Consider the following 21,127-nt stretch of genomic DNA (forward strand, 5'->3'; position numbering starts at 1 on the left):
GTGGAGGCTTGTTAGACGTTTACCGCAAAAACCTTCCTGGTAAACTAGAGCCGTGCATTCGATAAGAGGGAGCTGGAGGTTAACACGGAAACACCGGTGGCACAAAGACAACCTGTTGGAGAAGTCACTGAAATAATCTCCTCACCAGACAGAGCCACAATGAGACAAATGTAAAAGATGTAAACACAAAATATAGATTCACAGCTGCAGGATGTACTCTGTTGCATGGTGCTAAAATGTGAATTTTTTAAATCTCCTTCAAGTTTTAAATTGACCCTTAATATAATAACTTAGGCCACAGAGTCTTTCCTTATATTGCCATGATTCATCTGTGTAGCAGGGAAACATTTACCTGTGCACAAGTTTGAGGTTTTTGTAATTTGTTTGACTTTTTACTCCCTCTAGCAGTTTGATGACACGAATGACAATGTTAGTCAGTTTCTTTGCTCCGTTTGAGCTTTTGCAATAATCTGCTGCTTTGGAAACCTCAGTGTGGCTGTGTGGCCTTTTTATATGAAGTCAGAGCCACTCAGAGGGTAAAGGCTTGGATAGGCCCAATCTAGCTGGCGTGACATTTTAGTTTTACTCTCTCATGCATGTTGTTTACTGCTCTGGATCTTGCAGATGTGTAGTTCTGTACCTCGTCGAAGGCCAGCAGTAAAAACAAATAAAATAAAATATCCACAAACTTGTAAATCCATCTGCTTTCATTAATTATGGGTATATATTGATGGACTGGAGGTAAGAGGGTGCACGACACTGCATGAGTGTCCTCACCCAACTCTTGCCATCTCTTTTTTTTGTGACTCCAGCTGCTCCTAGGTCAGCCTCAAACCGCTCAGAGGAAATGTTTTGGGCACAGCTGCTCCTCCTTTAGACACCAACATCGTCATGTGGAGGGAAAAAGATCATCATTCACTCTTCATGTCTAATCACAGAGATGAAGGGAGCAGAGTGAAAAACCGCCCAGAATCATCCATGTGGATAGCTGCCACATAATGAACACATCAGCACAATAGGGCCATTGTAAAACCATCCATCATGTAGAAAGCAACCCTCTCTACTGCTCTAACAACCAATTACATCTGATAACACACAAATATAGAGGAGTCGCCTTGACCGACTAACCAGCCTTTCTCTCTCTCTCTGCCACCACGGCGCCAGGGTGATGAGAACAGTGGTAAAAAACAGAAATGACTTTCGATGTAAACAACCTCCCAGTTCCCAGCTGATGGGAACCCACTGGCAGCTTCGGAGCTTCGGAGCTTCAGAGTCTCTGGGCAGCCGTCCCTCTGCAGACAGGAAGCGCTCCAGGGACAGACAAGCGAGACCCAGTTCTCCTTCATGCAGGACAGACCCCTGTGGTTCATGTGGACGAGGAAGAAGGACAGAAGTGGATCACACTTTCACAGAGTCATGGAAACACAGCTGGACGCAGTATGCACCGACCTGGACGACCTTCAAACCTTGATAACAGTATCATCAATGACATTTCAAAGAATAAATAGGAGTCTACAATTTGTTGAATCGCACGTTTAATCAGTGCAGCACAAAAATCTGGTCCTTGTTCATACACATGTCTATTTACCTCGTTGTAGAATTGCCATTCAACAGTTTATAAGGTTTTCATTTCAGTTTCCTTCATTCTTTCGTGTCCACCACACTGAAAAAGGATTTTTGTACTTCAGCAAATATGTCCTCAAGACAGATAAAATAAGTGATCTGTCGTTGTTTGTTAATCATTTACGATCCAAGTGATTATTTGTAAGATAATAATTCATTTGCGCATCAAGCAACCTTTGCGATTGAGGGTTCTTGAGAGCCCTTACCATCTTCATCCACATGTTTGAGCCCTGACAAGACAAAAACAAACCTGTTAGCCAGACACCAGAAACCTAGTGTTTTTAATCATAGAACTCTGGATGTCAACAATAATCAAAGCATGACTCAAAGTAATTATATCCTTCAGAATAATATGTCTAAAACCACCCTTGTTGCTTGTGGTTTAAAAATGTCGGCACTTACATTCCTGGCTGACGGCATTTACCAATAAGCACTGGTGCATCGTACTGTGTTAGGAATGTTGGTAGGTTTTCATGTATTTTATTACAATACCAAGGTATTGATTCAGATGAATAAAATCAAATCCAAATCTCATGGGAATTCTTCTAATAGCTGGAGAGATACTTCAATCAGATCCAAAGTAGAGGAGCAACCAGCTCAGAAACTCTATCTATCCACACAACAGGTTCAGTCTCTTGGTATTAGAAAGTAACTCAGTACATTCCAGGGTCATGATGATTCATTTTACTTTTGCTACTTTGGTAAAGAAAATACTTTTATTTGACAAAGATCATTTCTACACTGTGGTATTAAGTACTTTTGTTACTTTAAAACTTTTGCACTTTAAACCTTGTAAGACTTTAAATGCCGGACATTGTTAGTTTTTGCAACGGAGTATTTCTACACTGTGGTATTGCTACTTTTACTTAAGTTAACTGATGTTTATCTGTGAAAGGAAAAGGGCTGAAGAAATCTATTAAAAAAATCAATAAAAAAAATAAGCATCAACACATTCAGAACCTGATGTGCACCGTCTCTGAAAGGCCACAGACGGACTGGGAGATGGATCTGATTACAAAAAGACTTCAGATCCACTGGCTGTGACTTTGTGATAGGAGCGTGATGTCATAATTAGAGGGAGCGAGCCCCCCCCCCCCGAACATCAAAGCAGAGCAAAACATGAAGAAGCAGCTTCAGTTGGTTCTTCCACGATAAAACTAAACCCATCACATCACACAGGGACCGGAGCATTAGCTGCTGCTGATGGGTTTTTAATTAGACGCAACAGAGTCCACAAGGAAAATAAAGAGACACGACAGCCGCCATCAATTCTTATGAATCCATTTAAGACATTTTTGTGTGTCAGAGCGAGGGGTGTGGCCTTAAAGCAGGCTCTACAGTTACCATGGCAACTTGAGTCTTTGAAGTTTTGGGCCCCCCCCCTTTTTTGCAGCTGGATGTAACAACCATATCTGCTCCACCCCCCCCCCCCCCCCCCCACAGAACTCTCCCCCCCCTCAACTCACCCACATCCCGTTCTCCCCATCTCCCTCTCTCACTCTCTCCCTCTCTCGCTCTCTCTCGCTCTCTCGCTCCCTTTGCTGCATCAAAAAATGTTTCTCTTTGAAGACTTAAGCCGATTCCAAGTCAAACCCAACGCTATTTCTGGCTCCATTCAAGACTGGGGCTGTGGCTTGGTTGCAGTGCTGTGTTTGACATCTGTGTGTGTGTGTGTGTGTGTGTGTGTGTGAGAGAGAGAGAGAGAGAGAGAGAGAGAGAGAGAGAAGAAGAAGAAGAAATGTGTGACTCAGTCTCGCTTGTGCACGAGAGATATGTGTAGAAAACCAGAAGCGATAGGTATGTGTGTATATATAACAGACATAAACAAACAACGTGATTACAAAGCTGCCTGCTGGTTGAGGCCGATAATGAGAAACGTTGCAGTGTGTGTGTGTGTGTGTGTGTTTGTGTATGTGTGTGTGTGTGTGTGTGTGTGTCACACGCAAGTACAGACACAGACCGAAAAAAAAAAAAGATATCAAAGGATAAGTAGGGGAGAAGGGATGAGATGAAAAGAGGAGGAGGAGGAGGAGGGACGGCAGGAGCAGAGGAAGAGGCAAGGAGATGAAAGAAGGACAGGAGGAGGGGAGGAGAGGAAGAGACAGAAAGATCAGAGGACGATGGGAGGAGGTGAAGAAAGGAGACGAGCACTGCGAACACAGCATGTTTTGTCATCGGGTTTCACATTTTATGTTTCACGCAGTTAACGATGAGATATTAATTAGCCACAAACTGCCACGGAGTTTAACCCTCAATATAGATTGTAGACACTTGAAGTTGGTCTTATATTGGTTCATCGGAACCATAGACTGTTTAAAGATGGACGACAGGACAGCTCAGCAAACCAGGCCACTAGCTGCTAACGTTAGCTTAGCATAAAGCCTGGAAGCAGAGTGAGTCCTGCTGAGTCGAAGTGTGAAAAGTACACAAACACCCAGAAAACCGCTCCTTGTCATTGTTATAGTCAAATGTTATCAGCATCGGGACAGAGAGGTCAATCTGTTTCCCTGGTGTGCAGACGAGTCTATAACTGCCTTCTGGGTTTATCTTCATTTGTAGAATACAGACGTGAGAGCGGGATCAATCTTATCATCTAGCTCTCGGCAAGAAGTTGAACGGAGCTTTCCCAAGGAACTAGAAACCTTTGAAGGAACTCATGGTCTGTGTGCGGCTTCTCCACCGGGTTGAAATTACTTAATGAGTCATTTCTGTCCTCCCTTAAATAACCCTGTTTGGAGGGTGGTACTGGAACCTTTGGGGTGGAGCTTGCTGTGCTGAAAATGTCTGATTGGTGGAGTACTTAAACAGTCAATCTCCACAATAGTGCATTCCTTCTGTATTACCGCCACCTGGTGGAGTGGAGTGGAAGAGCTTGTCGTAGTCGTTGGTTGTTTTCACTTCTTTAGACCACATTGGAAACAAAATCAGAAGGAGCCTTTTGGTTCCTTTAAATTAGTTCCATGGCTTGAGAGTGTTTTTTTCAGGGTATTACTTCATAAACTGCAGATACAGTACGTCTCCATGTCGGTGTGCGAAATAGGAATTCTCTTATAATCTGGTTAGTCCAATCAATTCCCTGTTTAAATGGTTTATAGAGATGTAAATGTAAAGCTGGTTTTCTTTGGAATATTTTGTGTATTCTGAGATAATCTGGGTTGAGAAACTAAAGGTATGTGATTAATTGATTTCATCACGACCCAGAATAACCAGGATTCGGAGCGCACAGGTTCATGGGGCCCGGCTGACCACCCTCAGGCCAAGAGGGGCCCCAGCGTGGAGAGAGATCTTAGACTTTAGAGCTGAGTGGAACCAGACTCGGGGGTTTTGTTGGAAAGGAGCAGAAGTGGAGAGGGGGAGTGAATAAAGAGTGGCAGGCCTTGCCCTTGGAGCCCCACCAGTAACACACACAGATGGAAAGCATTAGACCTCCATTCCTCAGCAAAGATGGATGGATTATTAGATAGAGAGTCTGAGTGGAGTGGGAGGAGAGGGAGAAAGGGAGAATGGGGAAGGAGTGTGGGGTAAGAGACTGGGAGAGGGGGAAAGAATGAGGCATGAAAGGGGAGGTGAAGAGGGGAAGGCAAAAGAAGAATACATTCCCTCCTTTCAACTGAAATGCATGGTGGATGCACAAGTTCATTCAAGAGAGGCTGAATCAAAGCCCAACATGTAATGGAACATATGGAAAAACCCACTTCATGTAGATTTGTATCATCCAACGTTCCTACAAGATATCCTGTAGCATAAAAACATTATTCAGAATAATGAAGCAATAACACGTGTCACACATTTCCTGGAATCAGGTCGTTTTTCACTCACACAGAAAAGTATTGAATGTTTAAAATAGACAAACAATTCTAAAAATCTGTTTTAATGCATTCTCTGAAATTTACAGTTTGTTTTCGTTTAGCCACACTAGCAGCATGAAGCTCGACACTTGTTAACATTGAAAACAATTTAAGTGACCAAAACACGTCCTCTATCTTTCTTGGATATTTCTTAATTGTGTGTGTGCGATTTAAAGAATAGTATTTTCCTCAAAAACTGCAACTGATAATTATTTTTAGTATCCACAAATAGTCTGTTAATCCAGTTAATCCTCCTGTCTATAAAATATTGAATTATAAACACTTGCATTCCTCTTTTTGTACATGCATCATTTAAGGTTGAGGTCCTGGCTGCAGGCTATTTATATCTGTAATTCCAAAATAATTTATTCACAGCTTCTCCGTAAAGGAGATGCACACTCACTTTGCCGACACAGCAGGGGGTTGCAATTAGTTTCATGATGTCCAGTTGGTATTGTAGAAATATGATGAAGCCGGTACCCGGAGTACTTCAGTGCCCGAGGGGCGGGCAGGAGCATTTAGCATCTGTTAACTTCCTGTTTGTGGTAGCGTTGGCAAAGGAGCGACTGTCTGAAACTAACTTTAATGGCCGGTTGGGTTTTCTCTGAGGAGTCAATATAGGCAGATTATTCAGGGACATCAGGAAATGGCCGGAACCGGAGCAGCCTGGGCACCAGTGATAAAAATGACTCACTTTCTGTGGGCTCCCTCCTTATCCCTCTAAATCTGTAGAGTTTTATTACAAACAAGCAGAAAGTTACCAAAATGCATCGCGTGTGTCTATGAGCTGAACAACAAACACAGTGACTACATTTACTTCTTCATAAAACATTTCCAAAGCCATTTTTTTTAAATCTTAAACTGTCCTTGTTATGATTTGGGTTTTCGGAATTGAATTTTTTGCCTGAAACTGGAATAATAATGTGTTTTTCCCATTTGAATAAAATGTATTAAAAATGCAGTTTGACTAAATCATTGGATTGGACATAGTCAAGTCGTTGCAACTTAATCTGCACCAATTTCATTTCAGTTTTGGAGACAATTTTAATAATTTTTTATATTAACACTTTTACAATGATAAAATATATTCTTGAAATATATTCTACTCTCTATTTTTTCAACTATAACATTACACCAATCTATGCACAGTTCTCTTTATAGCATTAATATATTAATAGCAATGTAATTGTATATATTATTTTGGGTATAGTTCTAATATAAGCCATTACTCATTTCTATTTCGTTTCTGTTTTCATTATCTATTTGGTATCCTTGAACCTTCATATTTGGGTTATTCAGCAGGAAATCAGATGTTTTTCAAAGTTTCCAGCTTCCATTCACCAAAACTGTGCTGTAGTAGATTAAATGGTCGTCCGCTGATTCCCTCTCCAGCTTCTGTGCGTCCACGAGCCACTTTTGGAGAGAGGTCACGTGATCTCAGACCTGAGAGGCATGAATAGAGAGAAGGAATGTGGATCCATCTTTCACTCCATTGTTCTCCACTCGTCTCTCCGACTCTGTGGCCGTACGAGTGTCTGTCTGACAATGAGGGGGTCTGTTAATGTTTGAAACAGCTGAATGATTCCCACCTGAACCATTAGCTCTCAAAGATACAGAACAAGACCGGGCTTCAGCACTCGGGAGGATAATGTGGCCGACCGGAGGTTTAGGCATTTAATAAACGCAGCCTCGGGATTGGTTCTCAATGCGACTGGAGTTTATTCCATCTGTGGTCTTTGTTAAGGGTTTGATTGCCGTGGCTGTCCACTTCACTTTATTACCATTTCCTTTGGATTTTAAAGGGTCCACTTACCTACTGGAAGAGACAGTGCAGTGTGAAAAATAAAAGTCACAACACACTCTGTGGAGCGCATACAACCACCAAGGCCAACAAATCTGCTAACCTTCATTCAAGATGCACCAAATTGCACACACTCATAGATATCAGTTCCCAAACTGTGTCAGATTTTTCCAGATCCGTGAATTACTCCCTGAAAAAACTATAAAATATGAAAAAGTGCCTCAATTGTACAACTTTAAGAAAGGGAAAAAAACAACAACCTGGATTCTCTCCCTGACCCACATCCTTCAACCAATTTTCACTGAAATCTGTTCAGCTGTTTTCGTGTAATCTTGCTTACAAACAAAACAATAAACAGACAGGGGTGAAAACACATCTTCAGATGATTCATCTCAAATTCTCACCTTCTCAAAGCAGTCAATATACTGTGGTGCACCTGAGCCTCATTGTGTTACTGCTGGAAACAACACAAGTTCACATTGAATCTCGTGAAACGCAAAAGTCGCCGACACTGCATTCGACATTAATCTTGGCATCAAACTCTTTCAATACATTGTTTTTTATGTTCCTTAATTGCTTGACCAACAAAGAGCCCCATGAAAGTGGAATCCATCAACACACAGCACCGCTCTGTTTGTTCTGTTAATCACCGGTTGTGATAGAGAAATGGGGATCATTATAATATTTACACTGCAATGCAAACCTCACGGTGCAAACTGTAAATACAGATGTGATGAATCATTCCCAGAACGGGTCCCCAGGTTTTTCCACGTGTGCAGAGGAATGAAACGCTGGAATAACGAGGGATCGTGTGCAGGGTTTTGTTTTTTTTCGGCTCTCGGTTCGTCTCAGGGATCACAGGCTTCTCTGTGAACTGAGGATAAATCTCCAGCATCTCTCCTCATCAGAGCTCTGCAGATCATATCACAAATACATTGTCACCCACACACAAAGGCTGTTGGTGTTTACAGGCTGGAGGCTGTTTTGAGCTATTCTTCGTGAAAAGGTTTAATGGAGATATGCTGATTCTTTTTGAGCTTCTCCCAGGTGAAATGTTAAATGTAAATCTCTCCTCTCTTTTCTGGCCTGCTCCTCTTCATCCACCTGTTGACACTCGGGGTTGGTCAGTGTCCTTGTCCTTCGGGGGCCATTTGCAAAAAACACTTGCCTGCAATTGACAAAAATAATACAAGTATAATTATAATATAAAACAGAGTCAAGGTGAAAACACACAATTTAAAAGACTGCGACTTCCACATCTGGTTTATAGCAACTTTATTATGATTTCTTATCTTCATTTGTCAAAGTACAGAAATAGATGTTAAAGTTATTTCACATTAAAACTTCACATCAGTTCTTTACAAACAAACTTAAAACAAAGAGTTTAGAGTCATAAGAAAAACCAAAGACTTCCACAGGTCTCTGGTAAATATATTTGTTGTATGGGACAGACAGATGACTTCACAGTCCCCCCGACCCGTCCCAGCTCCGTCAAGGCCCCCGGGGAAATTGAGCCAGGCACTGATAGCTCACTTGACAGCGTTCAAAGGCCTCACTTCACTTCCCCTCTCCAAGGTCAGTATCTGGCAGCACGGACAGCGGAGGTCAAGCTCCTGTCAGCCCCCGAACAAAAACAGCTCATGTTCCACAACAATCGGGGGCTTGTTGGAGGCTTCCAGCGGCATCATGACAGAGCGAGAGGTCGGTGAAACTGTATCCCCCCCCCTCCCCCCCCCCCCCCCCCCCCACCCCCCGCTCGCCTTCTCACTCCCTCACCTGCAAACCACAGCCCTCGATCATCGCCAGAGCGGAAGCCTTCATGTTGGCCTTGTCTTTTAGGGTCAGCTCCAGGAATTCTGCTTCACTTTCTTGAACAGTGCGATATACATTTTTGTGGAGTTTTCCGAGAACTAGCCGTGTAGATTTTATATCGCAGGACTACGCAAAAAACGTCAGAACCAATTTCCATGAAAGTTTGCGTCGGGTTGGTGAACGGAGGGTTCACGGAGGGTTCACCAACGAAAGGGTAACTGCCCTTCTTGTCAATTTATGTTCAGATTAAACCGCTTATTATTTTCTTGATTCTTCCATTAAAGTGCTTGTTTTATACAATATCAGATAACATTTGAAAAACTGGCTGCCACAATTTTCCTAGAGCCAAAGTTAACATCTTACAATTTGCTCTTTTTTTCTCCACTTAACAGTCAAAACTGAAATGAACCATGCATTTGAGAAAGCTGGCTGTGTGTTCTTGTAAATGACTTAAATAAATAAATGAAATTCCTTGAAATTAGCTGCTGAGCAACTAATCAACTGACTTCTTCGAATCCATATGAGCCTCTTGAACCCCTGATGACCCCGACACATCAAAGCCGGGTGTGGTCACCGGAGGGAACGACCACACCCGGCTTTGCAGCCTTGAAACGGGGCCTGTGGAGCTTTTGTGTGTGGAGCTATGACGATATTGTGTTTGTGGATCCCTGACGTGTTTGAATGTTATTGCACTAAGTGACAACCGGTGCGCCTGGAGAAGACAAAAAGAAAGAAAGACAAAAGAGTACGAAGGATGCAACGAGGACATACAGATTGTAAACTCATGTTAGAAAACAGTTTTAAAAAATCTGCTTTGCACATGTTGTAGTTCAAAACACCTGCAGGACACATTCAATATGAAAAGCTGAGAGTTGTTCCCTTGTATCCTTCAGCTGTCGTCCTGATTTGTTCAGTGGGCCCAGATGAAGCTGGACCCCACAACTGGAAACCATCTGAATCCCTCTGACTCTACATGTTGTTCCCATAAGGACCTCATGATGCAGAGGAAACACATCTAAAAACCTGATCACTTTACTTTAAAGCTCTGAGTATAATTCCTCTCAGCCTTTCAACACTTTGGTCTCCTTTATCCATCTGTCTCTCTTTCTCTGAGCACGTCCATTCTGTTTTTCAGAGCTCATTAAGGACATTACCCTGAACTCAAAAGGCCAAACGGGGGCTCGGCTTGCAGAGAGCGCCCTCGGGGGGGGGGGGGCTGCTGGGGAGGGAGTGGTCGTCCCATCGGTGACACGGTCTGGTCGCAGGAAGTTATGGTTTCACTGAACCAGAGGGGTTTGAGCAGTGGGACAGTCCACACCCATTCCCACTACAGCTACCAGTGAGAGGAGGAGAGAAGTCCATTCATCCAGTTTTGCCAAACGTATAAAAGTTTTATGGCACATTACGCTTCAGCTCCACCACAAAGATCAAGGTAAGCCGAACTGCTAGCTGAGTGGTGGAAAGCCGGTGGAGGTGTGTGTGTGTGTGTGGGGGGGGGGGGGGCCTTATCATCCTTTGCTGGGTCCCCTGGATGAAGGTGTCTGATTCTTAAGGACCTGAAACACCTGATGACCCTGGGTTCATCACTTATAAGGTCCAGGTTGATCCTTGAGGTTTTATCATGGAGCTTCTTATTACTCTCACATTCACTTGTATTCAGTTATATTTCAGATTAGGTTAGAATTGTAAATAAAACACATAAATAAGCTTTTAAAGTGTTTCCCAACAATTTAAGCTTGTGACATCAGGAAAATAAAGTGTCTCAACAAAAAGTTAAGTCTTGGGAAAATCTATAAGAGACGTAATAAAAATGAACTGATTGCAAATTTGTGTTATTTCTTTTTTTCTACCTCTTAAAGAGACACCTCTTTACATATCTAGCTAAAAATATCACAGATGGATTGAAGTGGTCACAACTTGGTAAGATTTGTAAACTGACGACACTATTAATAGTTAAGGGAAATGGTTTGTGTATATTACACAACTTTAACTATGTGTGTACGGTGAGTGAATCACTCACATTTTACATATGGACCGTGTGTGCAGACATGTAATAAAAACATGTGGCTCCACACACATACGCACACACATACGCACACACACTTGTGCAAAATGTGACTTTGAGCAGGAAATGAGAGAAAACACAGAGCTTCACTATTCTTGAGTCACTTTTCCATCTTTGGCCAAATTCATAACTGGAATAATATTATTTCCAGCTGTTTTCAAACCCATAGGCACACTACGGGGACAGCTAAAGGGCGCCACCACCTGGCCAGTGGTGGTCGTTCGAGCTTCTGGGGCTAATTCAATGATAGGTTCCATAGCAGGTTGTAGTTTAGCGCCACCCAGTGGATTCACAGTGTTGTTACCACAGTAATGATCATATCAGTGACTGCAGGTTTAACCAAACAACATCATTTAATACATGATTTTGCAATACAAAACATCTGTGCAAAAATGTTCAGTCACAATACAAAGAGAAAGGCCTCTCGTGGTCAAAAGGGTTCGAACCTTCTGATCGGTACACTGTCGGATCTTTATGCTGGTTTCTTTGTGTTGAAAAAGAAAAGAATAAAATAAAAAATAAAAAAAGGTACAATAACGATTTGTTTTTGGCCAAATACAAAAGTACCTAGACTTGATCAGGATTCACAGTCTTGTGTACAAGTGGTTTATTTGCACTGTTATAGTTTTACACATACATGTACATTCCTCTACACGCAGGAGGACACGTGTCCCCACGCAGGAGGACACGTGTCCCCAGGCAGGAGGACACGTGTCCCGATGCAGGAGGACACGTGTCCCCAGGCAGGAGGACACGTGTCCCGATGCAGGAGGACACGTGTCCCCAGGCAGGAGGACACGTGTCCCCACTCAGATGCCAGGGTCGCTCAGTCTGCTTCAGAGGAAACACAAGAACAAGACACAGTCCGGAGACATGGTTCTTATTTTGTACCGTTTTTTTTTGTAAACCAAGATTATAAACAAAACCTACTAAATGGATTTCAACAGACTTGGTGGAAGGATGGGGATAGAAATCTAATTTTGGTGCCGATCTGGATCTGAAGCCTTTTTTTTCGACATTTCCCCTGTTTTCCCTGGGAATAATAAAATAATCCTCTCTATAAAATATCAGGCACATTCAGGGAACTTGAGTGTGAACAACTTGGTGAAGCTTGACTCAATTCAAGGGCACGGTTGGGCCTTGGATTTGACACGATGAATGAATCTCTACCAAAGGGTGGAAAAGTCTCAACCTCTCATATTGCTAGTTACAGACAATCAGCTTCTCTGTTGACGATATTCGGTTTGAATCTCAGGGCAAACGAGATCTCAGCCTGTGATAAGCTGGTGAACTCTCCAGGGTGTGACTCCACATCCCTCGCGCCCAATGTCGGCTGCGGCCCCTCCAAGGAGGATCAGTACAGCTGAGGGATGGATACACTTGAAGTGACATCACATCACAGATCATACAAACTGTCTTTTTTATCTACATTCAACAAACCAATGATTGTCTCCTACACAGATACTTTACTTTTCACTACAGAGATCCCAAACTGATTTGTTGCTTCAGCAGATTCTGTCCTCTAAGTAATAAAAAGCATATTCAGCCGTTTGCTGCGATGAAATCAACAGTCATCATGAAATAAGAACAGACAGATGAGGCGTCACTGGTGTGACTACAGCATTAGAGAGTTAATCATTCACAAAAAGACACTTCTTCATATCACAGAAAGAGGATCGGGTGAGACAAAGCATCAAAACCACAAATGATCACACAAACCTGGACACTGGATGTGTTAAGATGTAAACACAGCTGAGATATGAATAATTAATGGGCGTTTCAGGGAAATATTTGTATGAATGAGAAATCTGGATGTGGTGAATTTATACGTGTATTCATAAGGGGACTGTTGGACTATTTCATTTCTGTTTCATTAATGTTTTCACGAGTTGTTATGAGAGCTCATTGTTTCCATCCTCCCTCCTTTGTGTGATGTCCTCAGAGTTTTGTTTGTGCACAATCCAGATAAAACAAAACACAGGAAAGTAAAAACAGAGATATGACGACAAGCCCTGTGAATAAAAATCTGTAAATTCCTTCACAACTTAGACACTGACAACAATGAAAAAACTCATGAAACAAATAAAATATCACATCCAATCTACAATAGGAGAAAATGTTTGGAGTGTGATTTTGTTTGTAGATGTGAGGGATGGATCACGTATCCACGGGCAGGTTGGAGGATCCATGCTGAGACGCTGAGATCACAGACAAATGATGGAGGGAGGCACAGACAGTTTCCTCATATAGAGGAATGAAAGGAGGCTGATGCAGAGTTTACTATTAAATTCGAAAAAAAACGAAAACAAAGAAGCAAAGAGGCCTGTGTCCAAGTCTCAGAAAGTCATGTTGAACATTCAGTTGTCATTTCTGAAAGGGTGTGAAGATGAGTGTTTCACTTTCAGCTGCTTCGATGGACAGTTCCCACGTAAGAGTCTGAAAAGGCTGAAGTTCCAGGGCAGCTCCACTCCTCTGCTTCTTCCATTCTCCATCACCTGCTGAATGCATCTTCTCTTTTACTGCACAAGCTTTCATGTACAGCACTTTGTTTCCATTTCAATGTCCAGAAGGGAGCGAGTCGCGCTGACCCCAGAGGTCACGACCTTGTTGACACGTGTCTGTCAGGTTGTACCACACAGAGAGGAACACAGGGGGGGGACTCGCTCCTTCTTCCCCTTTAAAGTGTTTTCCATAATAAAAAAAGTTATTTTTGAATATATATCTTTGTATTTCATTCATTCAGGACTTATGTACCGTATTTACACAGAGGTTAAAATAAAGACATTTTCAAACCATGGTGGTAAGGACACTTGCTTTGAACAGGAAGGCATTTAAAAGTCAAACAGCCGTGTGTGTATACTCGTGAGGCTGCGACAGTGTTTCCTGCTTCCAGAACCGGTCTCTGTTCGCTCCCAGTCCGACCACAGGAGAATTCTTAAAGCAGGTCACTGGGTGAGAGGCCCCAACGTGTGTGTGAGTGTCCGTCTGTCTACAGGTCTGCGGTGATGACCGTGTCGTACATCATCACCTCATTATCCGCAGTGAGCAGCGCCGACGTGTGTGATCCGTGGTCCAGGTGTCCCATCCCCTTCTGGGTAAGATGTCCGTACACCTGAGCCGACCCCCCGCCGCTGCCCGGCATGATGCAGTGGGAGAGCAGCGGGGCGTTGGCGTCGTGGTTGGAGCCTGTGGTGGAGTGCACGCCGCTGACGTGGCCCGTGCTGGTGGAGCCGCTGGCGCTGCTGGGCGAGCGGCTTTTGGGAGGTGGCAGGTGGTGCTGGATGACCCTGGTGGGCGGAGCAGGGGGGGCGAAGTGGGCAGGAAAAGCGGCGTATCCAGTGGGGATGGGGTATCCGTTGACGGGGATGAAGCGCTGGTGAGTTGTGGGCATAGCCATGGGAGCCCAGCCTGGAATCTGAGCCATCTGGGCCGGCGTGGGCATAGCCTGGGCCGGGTACATGTACCCTGCAGCGGCGGCAGCAGCAGCGGCGTACCGGGGGTTGCTGAGGTTGCTGACGGGGCTGGCGCTGAGCGAGGTGGTCTGGGTGGTGGCGTTGCCCCCGCCACCAGAGGGCGTGCTGGAGCTGGCGTGGGACGACAGCCCCTCCCAGGCTCGCAGGCGGGCGTGGATGTCCTTGAACTTCGTTCTACGTCCTGGTCCCTCCTGCCAACACTCTGTCATCAGACCATAGAACCTGGGAGGCAAATGATTAAGATTATTAAATACTTAATCAAATACCTTTATTATTATTATTATTATTATTATTATTATTATTATTATTATTATTATTATGTTATTATTGTATTATAGCTTTGAAAGGAAATTAGCTTTTCCCTTCAGGAAGTGTATTTGAAACTTATTTTAATAACAATAATTGAAATCAAATTTTCGGAATATTGTAAATGAATGAACGTTGATCAAATACTATAAAACGAGCACCATATTAATATAGTCCGTGAGAAGGCATCAGCTGGCTTAGCACAACTTTACTGTAGAATGGGATCTGATCTCAGGACGCAGTAAGGATGTATTTGGGTCCATTCCCATCAGTACTGAGAACTGACCCCTTGTGACCAGATCACTCAGGATAGATGCTAATATCAGGTCTGAACCAGGTCTGAGATAAAAACCTCCTCACTAATAAGTCGTAAAGATGGAAACAAAGATATAAGGTTCTGCCTTTTCCAAACATACGTGACATTGTTGCTGCAGTTCAACCTCTATGAGCTGTGAGATTACCTGGGCGGACAGTCCTCCGGGCAGGGCAGCAGCTGCCTCTTCCTCACCATCTCCATCACCTCCTGGTTGGAGAAGCCGTAGTAGGGCTGCAGGCCGTAGCTGAAGATCTCCCACAGCACCACTCCGAACGCCCAGATGTCCGAGTCCGAGGTGTACTTGCCGTAGGTGATGGCCTCGGGGGACATCCAGCGGATGGGCAGCAGCGTCTTGGGCTGGACGCAGAAGTAGTCGGACGAGTAGATCTCTTTGGACAGACCCAGGTCGGAGATCTTGACGTGAAGCTGTTCGCCCACGAGGACGTTCCGAGCCGCGAGGTCTTTGTGGATGTAGAAGTGACTGGACAGGTACTCCATCCCAGCTGCCACCTGGATCAGGGTGGATAGAAAGAAACAGTCATTAAAGGATTTGTTAGATGCTAACTATGCACTAAACAGAGCTACAGGCTCTTTCTCGAATGATCGTTGTACCTGTATGGACATGTGCAGGAAGTCTCCGTGATCCAGGCTGGACTTCACCGTGCCGTCCTCGTCGCTGCTGCAGCCGACGTCAGAGTGCGGCGAGCGCATGATGAGGAACTCGTGGAGGTCGCCTTGGGGAAGGAACTCGAACAGCATGCAGACGGGCTGCTCCTGGGTCACCACGCCCAGCAGGCACACCACGTTCGGGTGCTGCAGGTCGGTCAGCACCGCCGCCTCCTGTGGGAAGACAATAAGACACCGAAAGAAAGATCAGTCGGGAAAGAAAGTGCGATGCCAGCTGCACACAGGGTGATTATCGGCCTGATTCGCGTTATCAATTTGAGGCTTGTGCGATATTTATGATTCTACTTGTGGAGTATGAAAGGAGCAGCGATTGGGCAAGTGAGCAGAACAAAGACTTTAAGGTGATGCTCGATCAGAATGCATTTTGGGGGTTTAAGGTATTGAAAGTTGGCTGTGAAAACGTTGTTTTTTTATTCATAATGATAAATCAATGATTTCAGATCAAATCTACTTTTTATGGCCACTTTTCAATAATATACTTCAAACTTAAAAAATCCGATTTTGGTTGTAGTGTGACTTTAAACGGTCTCTGCAGCTTCGCTCTCTCGCAAATGGAAAGTGAGGATTATATTTTACACAACTCATTTATTTCAAATGCTCCTGAACATCTGTATATTTATCTGAACGGGCCTGTCTGGAGTTACAGTTTATTTTTGGAGCTATTTCAAGCAGAAATCATCCGGCGTCGAGTGATTTCCAGCCGCACCAGTCTCCCACCGGCCGCCACGTTTACCTTCTGAGGAAATATAACAAGTCAGGCTGCAAGTATTGTGGGAGGATTGATACTTCCAAAGGGAAAAAAGTCCTTTACAGCTGCAGTAGTTTAGTGTCATATTTTATTTAAACCACTTTAAACCCATTTACCAGTTAGAAGCTATTTAGAGCAGCTGTATATGTTATTATTTTCTTCCTTTTTAAGATACATGATGCAAACCGACCCCTCTACACTGCCAGTATTTCTTTAAAACCCGAGTGAAGGGGATTCATCCTGTACCTGCTGGAATTCGCCCCAGTGCTGCGTACTGGACAGATCCTTCAGGGTCTTAATGGCCACGAGCTGGGCCTGGTCCATGCCGGGCAGATACAGGTGACCCTTGTAGATCTTCCCCAAGGTGCACTCGCCGAGCTCCTCCATGAAGCGCACGGCCGACAGGGGAAGCTCCTTGGATTTACTCTGCAGAGGGAAGAGGAAAAGAAGGGAAAGAAAGAAGGGAGGAATGAGATCAGCGGTAGAAAACATCACAACGTTACAGTAAATCATCCCGTTATTGAAAAATTGAAGTTAACATCACTGCTTTCTAATTCGATGCAGGCAAACTGCCACATATGACACCAAATATGTGTTTTGTGTGCATGTAAAATAATACAAGTATAATCTGGGGAGTTGATGCAGTCACTGTCATAATCAGACGGTGATGTCACTGCCCTAATGACTCCCTGAGCTTTGGAAAGCAATATGGGAAAATTTGCGAAATCTGTTTTAGCTCAACGTGTGATTTATCTGACGTGTTAGCAGCGTTTAGGACAAAAGCAATTAGTTCCCTGTTCCAGTGAAGCTGCAGAATCTGCTGCCGGAGCTTCCTCTGTGAGGAGGGACGCCACCAGCTGCTTTCAGTCTGAGGACGACTGGAGGTTTATTTGTTCAGTTAAATCCAACGAGGCTGAGCTGAGCCGTGGGGCTTTAACAGTGTTTCAGTGGGAAAACATCACGTCAACAACAAGGATTCAGGTTGTGAGAGAAGGTTCACGGGAGAAAGACGACAGGCCTGAGTGGAAAAGGAAAAACTGGTGATGGTCTAGGTTTCCTCATTGTCTACACAACTCGAAAAACTATTAACAACTCTGTCGCACACTTATTTTAATGAACAGGAGGAGAAATCAAATTCAGTTGTTTCAGAACATTACTCATTTTTGGGGATTGATGTTGATGCTGATATTAGAGGGTTAAATATTTCCAATACAATATATTAGCTGATATATATAGAAGAAAATGTTGGCATCAAACCCTTACGAAAAAAAAATATTTGAAGCTTGATATATAAATAAAACTAAAAACAAATACAAACAAACATAAAGTACTTAGTAGTTGGTTTGAGATCTATAAAGTGCATCCATCCATTTATTAATCTATCATGAAAAAATAAGTTGTTCATACAGGTTCATATTTGGAAACATAATATGATGTGACCCATGGGTCTGGTTCACATCATATTATGTTATTATCATACCAATATTTGTTAATCCTCAGTGAATCCAGCTAAACTCTCATATTTTTTAACAGTGCAGGTGAAACAGAAGGAGTGGGAATTTCTGTGTGTGTGTGTGTGTGTGTGTGTGTGTGTAGCTGCACTTGGGAGAAGATAAAAGGTGAGGAGAGGTTGGCAGAGATTTTCAGATTCCAGGAACTCAAGAAATTCCTCGGTGAGCAGGAGACAGACACACACACACACACACACTGAGGGGGGCGATGAGTGAGTGTGTGTGTGTGTGTGTGTGTGTGTGTGTGCGTGTGTTTGTGTGTATGAAAAGAGTGTGGGGGCCTGCTGCTGTTATGAGAGACGCAGATGTTTTTAGTTTCAGGCTTGTTTCACCCCTCTTTTCCTCCCCACACCCAAACCCTCAGATCCTCCTCATATCACCACAGGTTTGTGTGTGTGTGTGTGTTTATGTGTGTCTAAACGGATTGTCACAGGCACTGGCCCCTGGGTGACCCTGTAGCAAAGCCTGCTGGGTAGCAGCCTAATCCCAGAGTAAGTAGACTGGAGTAGCAGAGAACAGGGAAACTCATATTCACAATAATATACATAAACTACTGTATCACATGAGGATTTACAACTTTACAAATCCTTTACAAACGGGATACAATAGTTATAGAAGTTAGATGCCTGCACTGGGAAACAAAGCTTTAATGGTTTTACCGTCTGTTGTGTGAACAAATATCTCAATGTGTTGAACTCAGCTGTGTAATTCCACGGCTGCACGGCCGTCACTCTGAAAACCTGCATCTGATGCACTGTAAACTTTGTGCAGACACGATGTCGTCATCTAAACACAGCGAGGAACGATTCCCTTCTTTAGGCCGGTGAAGCATTTGTTCCATTCCAGAGAAAACAAAAGAAAACCTGAGATATTAATGTCTTCTGACGCTCCTGTGACATTTTGCGGTTCCCTCGGCAGCTGCTGATGCTGAAGTCGTTCTCATTACCTTGAACGTCAGCTCTGGTTTTTACACATGCAGACACACTGTCTGGAGAGCCACCTCCACCCGCCCTCCACCCGCCCACCACCACCACCATCAACAACATTACGCCGAGAAAGATAAACAGACATGATACGGCCGAGTGTGCAGCCTCCAGAGAAATGTGATACAGATCCTAACGTGAGCTGTGTGTCGACTGGCAGAGCAGAGGCTGGATGATCCACATGACAGAGTGGGCCTGTGAAAGAAGGAGGAGGACGGGAGGGAAGGAGAGAGTGAAGGATGATGAAAGAAAGAGTTCCAGGAGTGAAAGGATGGAGGGAGAGGAGCAACGCAGAAAGATGGACTAGGTGAGAAGAGAGCGAGGAAGAGACGAGGGGGAAAAGAGAGATAAACAAAGGAGAAGAGCTGCAGTTGAACTCTGCTGGACCTGCTGAGCTCTGATGATAGAGATCTGCAGCCTTGGCTTAGACTGAGAATTTCCATGTGCACACACACCGACACACACACCAGACACACTAACACTAGACACACTCCAGTCAACCCCAGCATGCTGCAACATATCCCAGTTGACACACAGAGGGATTTACCATTGGAGCTCTCGTGACTAAGATACTACTATTTTGAGTGTGTACACCTAATATCACTAATTAAAAATAAACTTATCAGAAAGAAATTCACTTGAACAAACATCTGTGTGATAAGAACTATCTACAAATGTGAGGCAAATGTATTTGTGTGTACTTTGACTCTTTAGTTTGGTCCCTGTCCCATCCAATAACATGGTGGAGTTGGGGCTTCTCTTTCAGGGAGCCGTCATGTCGTCCATCTTTATTGACGGTTAATGATTCAAATGTGCTGCTCTCTACCTTTGGCTTGTACGCGGTGGTGAGCATGGACATCTCCACGTTCTGCCCTCGCACCGGCTTCGGCTGGCGGGGGGCGGGAGGCCTGGCCGTCTTCTGGTTGTTGCGGCACACACAGATGAAGAAGAAGAGCAGGGCGATGGATAACGGGATGGCCACACTGGGAACCAGGATGTACAAGATCTCCATGTTGCCGCCGCCTGACATGTCTTTATGGTCTATAGTGATGGAGAGAGAGAGAAGATCAACATCACAACACAATCTGCACATATTACAGAGACAAAATTAAGTATAAACGTGATTAACACGGATGTAAACATGGTTCTGGTCCCTCACCACAGATGGGTATGTCACACAGCTCCATGCGGACCCCCTCGTCCAGCGTGAAGCACCAGGGGGCCTCGTGCTTGTTCCCTGGGTTGCGGCAGTACGAGTGTCCCCCGTTCAGCTCTGCGTAGCGGAGGGCCAGGTAGGTGTGGCTGTGGGGATACTGGGAGTTCCACGGCTGACACTGGCGGCCCGACCTGGTCACGCTGACCGTCCCGCGGTAGTCTGCGCCGCTGCTGTTAAAACACCTGTGATCTGGAAAGCAGGACAAGGTCGTGTGTTACTTCTCTGTGTTGGTTTTGTGTATCTGGTAGTGGATGAATGAAATCAGATACCCGGGGGTGCTCATGTGTAGCAGCACCGACAGATCCACAGGGAAATAATAAAATACATTAAATATCATGAGGGGGATGATGTGAACGTCTGCACTGACAACTCAGACAGAAACTGAAGGCAAAGTTCTTGTTAGTTAGAGTAAAGCTGCAGGAATTATCTTATTAATGTATTTGTCTGTTAAAAAAAGTAATATTTCAGGCTCAAATCATCTTTGAGTAATTTCTCAAGCATAATTGCAACAATTTACTTGTTCCAGCAAATAAAATGTGAAGTTTTGCTGCTTTCTTAAGTCTCAAAGATCACAATAAATGAAATGTCTCTGGATTTTAGACAAATCTAACAATCTGAAGGTTTCACTTGAAGCTCTGGGAAGTTTTGACACTGTTTTTGACATTTTGAGGACTAGATGATTAAATCACAAGGGCAGATTCTGTAAATCAAAAAATGAAGAATAATAAAATCTAGATT

General features: G+C 43.9%; 1 protein-coding gene across 1 annotated transcript in view; it reads right to left on the minus strand.

Annotated features, from left to right (window-relative positions):
• Nucleotides 1-11,972: 11,972 nt before the first annotated feature.
• ror1 (receptor tyrosine kinase-like orphan receptor 1) overlaps nucleotides 11,973-21,127 on the minus strand; it is a 113,242-nt gene continuing 104,087 nt past the window's right edge. The window contains exons 7-12 of the mRNA XM_053430715.1: nucleotides 20,333-20,578; nucleotides 20,000-20,214; nucleotides 16,926-17,105; nucleotides 15,857-16,084; nucleotides 15,390-15,754; nucleotides 11,973-14,844 (exon numbers count right to left, since the gene is read on the minus strand). Of these exons, the coding sequence (XP_053286690.1) occupies nucleotides 14,139-14,844; nucleotides 15,390-15,754; nucleotides 15,857-16,084; nucleotides 16,926-17,105; nucleotides 20,000-20,214; nucleotides 20,333-20,578 (1,940 nt within the window). The 3' untranslated portion in view covers nucleotides 11,973-14,138. The remainder of the gene's footprint in view (nucleotides 14,845-15,389; nucleotides 15,755-15,856; nucleotides 16,085-16,925; nucleotides 17,106-19,999; nucleotides 20,215-20,332; nucleotides 20,579-21,127) is intronic.

This window comes from Pleuronectes platessa, chromosome 9, assembly GCF_947347685.1.
Source record: "Pleuronectes platessa chromosome 9, fPlePla1.1, whole genome shotgun sequence".
Taxonomy (NCBI): Eukaryota; Metazoa; Chordata; class Actinopteri; order Pleuronectiformes; family Pleuronectidae; genus Pleuronectes; species Pleuronectes platessa.